This window comes from Perca flavescens, chromosome 19 (assembly GCF_004354835.1).
Source record: "Perca flavescens isolate YP-PL-M2 chromosome 19, PFLA_1.0, whole genome shotgun sequence".
Classification (NCBI taxonomy): Eukaryota; Metazoa; Chordata; class Actinopteri; order Perciformes; family Percidae; genus Perca; species Perca flavescens.
In genome coordinates, this window is record NC_041349.1 from 8,902,357 (window position 1) to 8,912,356 (window position 10,000).

Here is a 10,000-nt window from a genome sequence, read left to right on the forward strand (position 1 = left end):
AGGCACCGTTAGACACTGCTAAACACTGTTAGACACTGCTAGGTACCGCTAGACACCGCTAAACACTGTTAGACACTGCTAGGTACCGCTAGACACCGCTAAACACTGTTAGACACTGCTAAACACTGTTAGACACTGCTAGGTACCGCTAGACACCGCTAAACACTGTTAGACACTGCTAGGTACCGTTAGACACTGCTAGGTACCGCTAGGCACCGTTAGACATCGCTAAACACTGTTAGACACTGCTAGGCACCGTTAGACACTGCTAGGCACCGTTAGACACTGTTAGGTACCGCTAGGCACCGTTAGACATCGCTAAACACTGTTAGACACTGCTAGGCACCGTTAGACACTGCTAGGCACCGTTAGACACTGCTAGGTACCGTTAGACATCGCTAAACACTGTTAGACACTGCTAGGCACCGTTAGACACTGCTAGGCACCGTTAGACACTGTTAGGTACTGCTAGACACTGTTAGACACTGCTAGGCACTACTAGACACGGTTAGACACCGCTAGACACCGCTAGAGCACTGCGCTCCCAGAATGCAGAGTTACTGGTGGTACCTAGAGTCTCTAAAAGTAGAATGGGAGCCAGAGCCTTCAGTTATCAGGCTCCTCTCCTATGGAACCAGCTCCCAATCTGGGTTCGGGGGGCAGAAACTGTAATCGCTTTCAAGAATGAACTTAAAACTCTTCCATTTGATAAAGCTTATAGTTAGGGAGTGAGGAGTTGCAGTGTTCACCTAACTGGCCCACCTGCTTCTCTTCATAATTGTTAAATTAATAATACATAACAAAGTAGAGGGAGGCAGACCAGCCAAGCCCGATCCGGCAGGGAGAGAGTTCTAAGCCCGAAAAAGCTACCTCTCCTTATGACCTGTCTCTCTTAGTTACGCTGTTATAGTTACGCTGTTATAGTTACGCTGTTATAGTTCTAGACTGCCGGGGGACTTCCTTCCTCTGACACACTGAGCTGCTCTCTCCTCTCCCTTTCTATTACTTTTACTATTACTATTTGTGTGTATCCAGTCCCAGAAATGCTTGTTACTAATTCTAGCTTCTGGGGAGTTTACTCCCCGGAGTCCTTATGTTTTTTCCCCCAGCGTATTTCCTTGGAGAACGTTGGCACCAAGATCCTGGTTCCAGCTGTCGCCGTGGTCCTGCTGCACTCCCTGCCGAGCTCAGCGGTGCCCTGCAATGTCATGCTGCTTCCTGCTGAACCCTGCTGCTTCCTGCAGCTCCCCGCTACATCCAGTCACTGTTCCATTATTAATGTGACTATTATCGCCACTGTTCATCACACCCCCAACCGGCCCGTCAGACACCGCCTACCAAGAGCCTGGGTCTGTCCGAGGTTTCTTCCCAAGAGGGAGTTTTTCCTCGCCACTGTCGCACTGCTTGCTCTTGAGGGAATTACTGTAATTGTTGGAATTGTTGGGGCTTTGTAAATTATAGAGTGTGGTCTAGACCTACTCTATCTGTAAAGTGTCTCGAGATAACTCTTGTTATGATTTGATACTATAAATAAAATTGAATTGAATTGAATAGACACTGCTAGGCACTGTTAGGCACTGTTAGGCAAGGACACTAGTGGTGTGTCTCAGCATAGCCATCTAGCGGTAGGGGGTTTAAACACAACATAAACGCGAACCACTGTCTTACATGAATATTTCTTTTTTAAATAAATAAAAGAAATCTATATTGCCTTTTTGAAAATCGATACAGTATTGCAAAATAAAATATCGCTATACTCAAGTGTATTGATTTTTTTCTTAATCCTCTACTCGTAGGACCACCGGGACAGCCTTTAGTACCGCAAAATCACATTTTGAAACTTCCAATGTTTCTGCTAGGTCCCTGAACAGGCAGAAGCTCGGTGTTCTAGGCAGTGGTGTAGTCTACATGATACGCAGGTAAACGCAGTATACCCACTAAGAAAGCTCCAGAATTTCCATATAGCCACTTAAAAATGCCCCATGACACACAACAACATATTTTGTATTATATATATTTTTTTATATAGAATTGTCATCTTTGTTATTTTTCTTCACATAGGCTAAATAAAGGTATTCCCAACGTGAATTGGTGCATAAAAGTGTATCCGAATGCAGAAAATTAAGTCTTGGATGCTCAAAATAATCCTGGGGGAGGACACCCCCCTACACCAAAGGCAGATTCATGCATGCATGCATGCATATATATATATATATATATATATATATATATATATATATATATATATATATATATATATATATATATATATACACACATATATGCATATATATGCATGCATGCATGCATATATATGCATGCATGCATGAATCTGCCTTTGGTGTAGGGGGGTGTGTGTATATATATATATATATATATATATATATATATATATATATATATATAACCCATGAATCATGGTAGAAAAAAAAAGACAAACTGGTCTTACTATTCAACAGGACAACAACATGAGGAAAATTAAAAAGCTTTGCTTTTTTTGATAACTCTGCAAACCCTTGGTGTTCTCTCAATGAGCTTCATGAGGTAGTCACCTGAAATGGTTTTACCTTCACAGGTGTGCTTTGTCAGGGTTAATTAGTGGAATTTTTTCCCTTATTAATAAAAAAGCAAAGGGTGGCTACTTTGAGGAATCTAAAATATAAGACATGTTTTCAGTTATTTCACACTTTTTTGTTAAGTACATAATTCCATATGTGTTCATTCATAGTTTTGATGCCTTCAGTGAGAATCTACAATGTAAATAGTCATGAAAATAAAAAGGAAACGCATTGAATGAGAAGGTGTGTCCAAACTTTTGGCCTGTACTGTGTCTGTGTGTGTATATATATATATATATATATATATATATATATATATATATATATATATATATATATATATATATACACACACACAGTATATACAGTACAGTATACCAACTACAATACATTAGACTACACCACTGGTTCTAGGTATAATGTCCCTGCGTGTTAAAAACAACCCTGAGCCGTCTTACCTGCAGGTGAAGAGATGGTGACGTCATGTCTGCGTTCTCTTCCTCTTCCTCCTCCTCCTCCTCTTCCTCCTCTTCCTCTGCTCCTCCAGTGTGTCCTTGCTCCTCCGTCCGCGCGATCCGATTGGCCGTCTCCAGGTGGGCGGGGCCAAACGGCTCGGACGACGGACATGACTCGTCCTCGATGGAAACTATGGCGACCCGAACCTCCTCCTCCTCCTCCTCCTCTTCCTCGCCTCCTCTTCCTCGGCACGGAGAGGCGGAGAGGAGAGGAAAAGAGGGGGAGGATGAAGAGGAGGAGAGCGCAATGTGTCGGCCGAGGACTTTGTCTTTGGCGGCTGCCTTCGTCATCTCCATCTCCACCTCCTCTTCCTCCTCTTCTTCTTCGGTCGTCCTGGATGGAGTTTGTAGCATTCGGTCCTTCTCTTCCTCCTCCTCCTCCTCTTCCTCCTCTTCTTCTTCGGTCGTCCTGGATGGAGTTTGTAGCATTCGGTCCTTCTCTTCCTCCTCCTCCTCCTCTTCCTCCTCCTCTTCTTCTTCTTCTTCTGTCGTCCTGGATGGAGTTTGTAGCATTCGGTCCTTCTCTTCCTCCTCCTCCTCTTCCTCCTCCTCTTCTTCTTCTTCTGTCGTCCTGGATGGAGTTTGTAGCATTCGGTCCTTCTCTTCCTCCTCCTCCTCTTCCTCCTCCTCTTCTTCTTCTTCTTCTGTCGTCCTGGATGGAGTTTGTAGCATTCGGTTCTTCTCTTCCTCCTCCTCTTCTTCTTCTTCTTCTTCTGTCGTCCTGGATGGAGTTTGTAGCATTCGGTTCTTCTCTTCCTCCTCCTCTTCTTCTTCTTCTGTCGTCCTGGAAGGAGTTTGTAGCACTCTGTCCTTCTCCTCCTCTTCCTCCTCTTCTTCTGTTGTCCTGGATGGAGTTTGTAGCATTCGGTCCTTCTCTTCCTCCTCTTCCTCCTCCTCCTGCTCTTCTTCTTCTGTTGTCCTGGATGGAGTTTGTAGCATTCGGTCCTTCTCTTCCTCCTCCTCCTCTTCTTCTTCTGTCGTCCTGGATGGAGTTTGTAGCATTCGGTCCTTCTCTTCCTCCTCCTCTTCTTCTTCTTCTTCTTCTTCTGTCGTCCTGGATGGAGTTTGTAGCATTCGGTCCTTCTCTTCCTCCTCTTCCTCCTCCTCCTGCTCTTCTTCTTCTGTTGTCCTGGATGGAGTTTGTAGCGCTCTGTACTTCTCCTTCTCCTCCTCTTCCTTGGCCATTCTGGATGGAGTTTGTAGCGTTCGGTCCCTCTCCTCCTCTTCCTCCTCCTCCTCCTCCTCTCTCCTTTCCTGACGCTCTCTGTCCATCTTTTGTTCGTCACACGGCAGCAGAACAAAGAAGGGTCCTTAAAAAGACCCAAACATCAACACATTAAATAAGCATTTAGCAGCTAAAGAAACAAGCTACGGTATCTCACAAAAGTGAGTACACCCCTCACATTGTAGTAAATATTTTATTATATCTTTTAATGGGACAACACTGTAATAAACATCTGCCTGCCTCTATGGGAATTTAACATAGGGGTGGACTGACTTTAGTTGCCAGCTGTTTAGACATTAATGGCTGTATGTTGAGTTATTTTGAGGGGGCAGCACATTTACACTGTTATACAAGCTGTACACTTAATACTTTACATTGTAGCAAAGTGTAATTTCTTCAGTGTTGTCCCATTAAAAGATATAATGAAATATTTACTAAAATGTGAGGGGTGTACTCACTTTTGTGAGATACTGTATTTCCCTCAGAAATTGATTTAGACCAAAAACAGCTAAAAGAGAGAGAATATTGGACAGATATTTATCAGGTGGACACAATCTCAAAGACTCCAAAAGCCAGATTTCCATGGTGTCAGAAAAACAGCCCTGTTTATCCGAGAGGCTTTCTAAAGATTAAGTATATCACATACATTTGGGGGGGTAAATTCTTTCTGACACTGACTTTTTAATCTCACGTCTGTATGTTAAGCGCAAAGGTAGGATGGGAAAGCAAGTAGCTTTAGCTTAGCTTAGCATACAGACAGAGACAAACAGCTAGCCTGGCTAGCTCCAGAGTTTTAAAAACAATAAGCCTGAATAATTGACATGCTTGTTGGCTTTTTTTTTGTTTAATTTTGTATCTGTAAAGAAAAAAATATTAGTTTAACTTAAAGTGCAACTAACTATATTTTTTCAACCAGGATCCTATTTTCCTATGTTTTTGTGTCTTAGTGATTGATGGGAACAGCAATCTTTGACATTGGTCCAGTATTAAGCAGCGAAACGAGCTACAATTTAAGTTAAGAGGTTGTCCAGCTTGTATTTACCTTCTCAAAAGTGCCGTTTTTGCCGCTGACAGACTCAGACTAATATTCTAAGTGTCTGACAACATTATGGAAAGGATTTCTAAGGAGGTCGACCTTCCTGTTAAAGAGTAAGATCCTTTTTTTTAAATGGTAAAATCTTCCGCGATATTTCGTTCGCTAAACCCACCAGACTCCATGTAAATAAAGAGTGATTTTAGCATCGTAAAATACACTTCATTCAAAGTCGACAGAAACTAAATAAAACTATGAAAAGCTGTACTGGGTCGTCTTTCCACTTTTCCAACCATCACAACTCTAGTTTTGGTTGACATAAACACATAGTTTACAGATTTACATGTACAAATACGTCGACTCTTTACACGCTAAAAGTATCGTTTTTTTAAATGGAGTCTGGTGGGTTTAGCGCTGGCGACTTCAGCGCTGTTTCTGGTTAAACAGAAAGGTCTCAAATAGATTTTCTGTAGGGATCATTTCCATAATGTTGTCACACACTTAGAAAATTAATCTGAGCATTTCAGTGGCAAAAAAAGCACTTATTATGGACCAAATATACGATGCACTTTTGTCCCATTGGGTTACTTTTCCTCAATTCATCACAAATATTCAACATCAACACATCTGGAGATGTGTGTGTGTCTGTTTGTGTGTGTATGTGAGCGTGCGTGTGTCTAAAAGTTGTCTAATAAATTACTTACCTTTATAAAAAAAAAAACACAGATTTTCTCCACCAGGACTTTAAATTTTAAACGCCGGGATTTCTTCTCTTTTCTTTCATCGTGCTATAGTTTAGCAAAAAAAATCCAACTCCGCTACTTGAAGATAAACTTCTCCTCTTCATATATGTGTGTTGCTTTTTAAATACTTTCAGTTTCCTCTCACAAACTACACACACTAAACTTTTTCTCTCTCCGCTACTTGGCTTTGCACATGGAGCGTTTGTTTGGCGCGCTTCGATGACGTCACATACCTTGTTTACGTTACCCGCGTAACAAAAGAAATAAATATTATTGACAGGATAGCAAATTATTAATATGTAGTTATTTTTATCTTTTTTTATATTATATTATAAAACGAGACTAAGGCTGTCCCTAATGATTAAACAGAGAGAGAAAAACAGAGACAGAGGGAGAGAGAGAGGGAGAGAACAGAGAGAGAGACCGAGAGAGACAGAGAGAGAGAGACAGAGAGAGACAGAGAGAGAGAGACAGAGAGAGAGAGAGAGAGAGAGAGAGAGACAGAGAGAGAGAGACAGAAAGAGAGAATGTGAGAGAGAGAGGGAGGTAGAGAGAGAATAATTATCTTTGGGAAAAAAAAATCTAAACAAAATAAATTGCCGACAAAAGAAGACCGAGTCGTTTCTTCTGATGAACAGAAACAGTGTGTGTGATGGAGGAATAATGTTTTATTTATTTATAAGTACATACATATATACATATATATATATATATATATATATATATATATATATATATATATATATATATATATATATATATATATATAATATGAACTTCAGACATACATAAATAGACACATACACATACAAATATCCTCATATAAACAAACTTGGCACTGCAGAATTCTCCCAGTGAGTCAGACACTGTTTTAAATATCTCTTTGTCTCAACCAATCAAACTTCATCATTCTGTGATTTGTTTAAAAAAAAAAAAAAAAAAAAAAAAAAATCAATCACGTGATTTCTATTTTAATCACAGCCCGATGTACAGATATTCCTCGGCTTTGTTAGTGAAGTTAAAAAGGTGCAGAATCAAAATTTAGGACATAATAATTAAGTTTTTTTATAATGCTGCGTTCCAGACACTCAATCGTTAGCCTGTTAAAGTTATGACTTCAAGTCACGACTCACGACTTGCTAAGCGCTCAAGGCAAAGTCACGACAAACCCTTCTAGCTCCCATACTAGCTAGCGTTAGCTAGCGTTAGCAGGGCCGGCCCTTAGACTTTTGGGGGGCCCAAAGCAGGATATGGTTTGGGGGGACTCTCCACATTGTAACACCAACTTGTGTACTGTAAATATTAGTTTAAGCACTCATAATGTACAAATACGCATTTAAAGACGTATGTGAGACCCTATTAGCAGCAATGCTATCTTTAAATAGACCAGCTCTGTTATGAGCTCTATTGTGGGACATTTCAAGAGCTCTTGGGGGCCCCTCTGGTAGCCATGGGGCCCCTAAGTAGCCGCTTAGTTCGCTTATGGGTCTGGCCGGCTCTGAGCGTTAGCTAGCGGCTACCTACCGTTGACGTTAGCTAGCGACTCCTTACCGTTGACGTTAGCTAGCGCTAGCTGATACTAGCGATTTCTAGTCGGCAACATATTTTGGGCTTCATTTAATAAACATAACCTGTAGTGGTACACAATCGTATGTGTGTTGCTTTGATTACAATGTGAGGAATTACTTTACGTTGTCTATTTATTTCTATTTCTCACTGTTAATAGCAGGCGTCTGTACAGCATCAACAGGGGGCGCCATTGTTGTTTATGTGTGTGTGTGTGTGTAAAGAACTAACTGGGAGTACAACGATCTGTTACGAGTTCACGGGGTAGTGAGTAAGTTACGGGTTTGACTGCCGTTCCAGGACACTTTCACCGGTAGAAGGTCGTAAAAAACATGAGTTACGAGTTGCCTTGAACGCAGCATTATCCTGGAGGAGACGGAGAAATGCCACAAACAGCGCAGAAACCCACAGCTTTTTAATGAAAAATCTCCTTACACGTTTATGAATACTGACATTTCTCTCCTTTCCTAGATCTCCCCTTGAAAAAATGTCTAATTTGACCCATTTTCAAAAAGTTTTTTATATCTATGTATTGAATTTGGGTGCGTTATTCAATTTTATAGCGTTTTAAATAAAAATATGATCAAAAAATGTTGGAAAAAGTGGCCGGGTTGGTCAGTGGGTAGAGCAGGCGCACGTTTACTTGGAGGTTTATTGCTCGACGCAGAGGTCCAGGGTTCGAGTCCGACCTGTGACGATATCCTGCATGTCTTGCCCCCGTCTCTCACCTAACCTGTCCTGTCGATTAAAGGCGGAAAAGTCCCCCAAAAAATAAAATTAATTTAATTTAAAAAGTGCTAAAAAATTGACAAAAAACATTGAAAATTTGTGACTAAAAAATTGGAAAAAAGTTAATTTTATTTTATTTATTTTTTTTTTTAAACGTGACCAACGTTGCCAAAAAGTTTTTATTTGAAATTTTGACCCTGAAAAAAAAAAAACAGTTGCATCCTGTCGATTAAAGGCAGAAAAGCCCCCAAAAAATTATCTTTAAAAAATTAAATAAAAAAAGAAAGAATCGACAAAAACATCAAATTAATTTGTGACTGAAAATTGAACTTCACCAAAAAAAAAAAAAATGTTTTAATTTTATAATTTTGACCCAGAAGTAATAATAGTTACATGATGGATGGGAAGACACCACAGTAAGGGTTAGTTGGTACCACGCTAATAGGAAAAGGAACAGAGGCATAAACAGTAATGGGTCATCTTAGGGAGCTTTAATTCCTTTTACGTTATATTCCTACGGAGTTTTTCCATTACTTTACATGCTCCAGAGCAGTGTTTCTCAAATGGGGGTACGTGTCCCCCCCCCCCTAGGGGTCCTCTGGAGGACTACAGGGGGTATGTGAGATATTTAACAAAATATTTAATAGTAACAAGGCTGTTGTCCAAAACATTGTTCCTCTTTATGGAGACTTTTCTACCAAAAATGTGACATTTGTGTCTCCTTCTTTGGACCTAATCTATCCTTCCTTCTGCTGTCCTTCTACTTTTTACAAGTTTCTCGCTTTTTTCTTCTTATGTCACTGTTTTTGATGCTTGTGATGCTATTTTGACCTATTCTTGCCTTCCTTCCTTCCTTCTTTCTACCATCTTTTTCCAAGTTTTTGTCTTTTTTACAGTTTTTGTCTCTTTTTGTCATCAGCATTTAAATGTTTTTTAATTACAAGGCTGCTGTTTAGTAAATCTATCGCTGACAGCGCTGTGCTGTTCCTCTTTATAGAGACTTGTTTTTCTACTTTTTACAAGTTTCTCGCTTTTTTCGAAGTTATGTCACTGTTTTTGATACTATTTTGACCTATTCTTGTCTTACTTCCTTCCTTCTTTCTACCATCTTTTTCCAAGTCTCTTTTTCTCATCAGCATTTAAATGTTTTTTCCAGGTCCAAGGCTGTTGTTTAGTAAATCTATCGCTGACATCTCTGTATTCTACCTCTTTATAGAGACTTGTTATTCTACCAGAAATGATTAGTGCTGGTCAGGTGGGTACATGGCTATCTTTTTCTTATCTCCAGCTCGGCCTGGCCGACTTGTCAGCGGAGATGCCTCCGCTGTCGTCCCGCCCGCCGCCGTGGCCTTTAGGGGCCACCGGTGGGACCCGGCGAGGACTGGCCCTGGCGCTCTGAGACCCCGTCAGCGAGGAAGAGGAGGAGGAGGACAGGTTTAGGAGGTCTGCGGACCGGGGGACTCTCAGCGAGCCAGCTCGGGTGAGAGGCAGCGAAGAAGAAGAAGAAGAAGTGACGCGTGGCGAAGAGGAGGATTTAGAGGAGGAGTCCGAGAGAGTGGCGTGCGCTTGTCTGAAGAAAGACGAGGCGGTGCTTCGGGCGAAGCCTTGAAGCGAGGAAGAAGAGCCGGCCT

General features: G+C 41.1%; 2 protein-coding genes across 2 annotated transcripts in view; both read right to left on the bottom strand.

The window, feature by feature from the left end:
- Positions 1 to 6,287, bottom strand: part of LOC114546210 (ABC transporter F family member 4) — a 51,210-nt gene extending 44,923 nt beyond the window's left edge. Inside the window, exons 1-2 of the mRNA XM_028564899.1 lie at positions 6,036 to 6,287; positions 3,017 to 4,383 (exon numbers count right to left, since the gene is read on the bottom strand). Of these exons, the coding sequence (XP_028420700.1) occupies positions 3,017 to 4,345 (1,329 nt within the window). The 5' untranslated portion in view covers positions 4,346 to 4,383; positions 6,036 to 6,287. The remainder of the gene's footprint in view (positions 1 to 3,016; positions 4,384 to 6,035) is intronic.
- Positions 6,288 to 9,523: 3,236 nt separating this feature from the next.
- Positions 9,524 to 10,000, bottom strand: part of LOC114546211 (FH2 domain-containing protein 1) — a 35,237-nt gene continuing 34,760 nt past the window's right edge. Inside the window, exon 14 of the mRNA XM_028564900.1 lies at positions 9,524 to 10,000. This exon is cut by the window's right edge and continues 272 nt beyond it. Within this exon, the coding sequence (XP_028420701.1) occupies positions 9,648 to 10,000 (353 nt within the window). The 3' untranslated portion in view covers positions 9,524 to 9,647.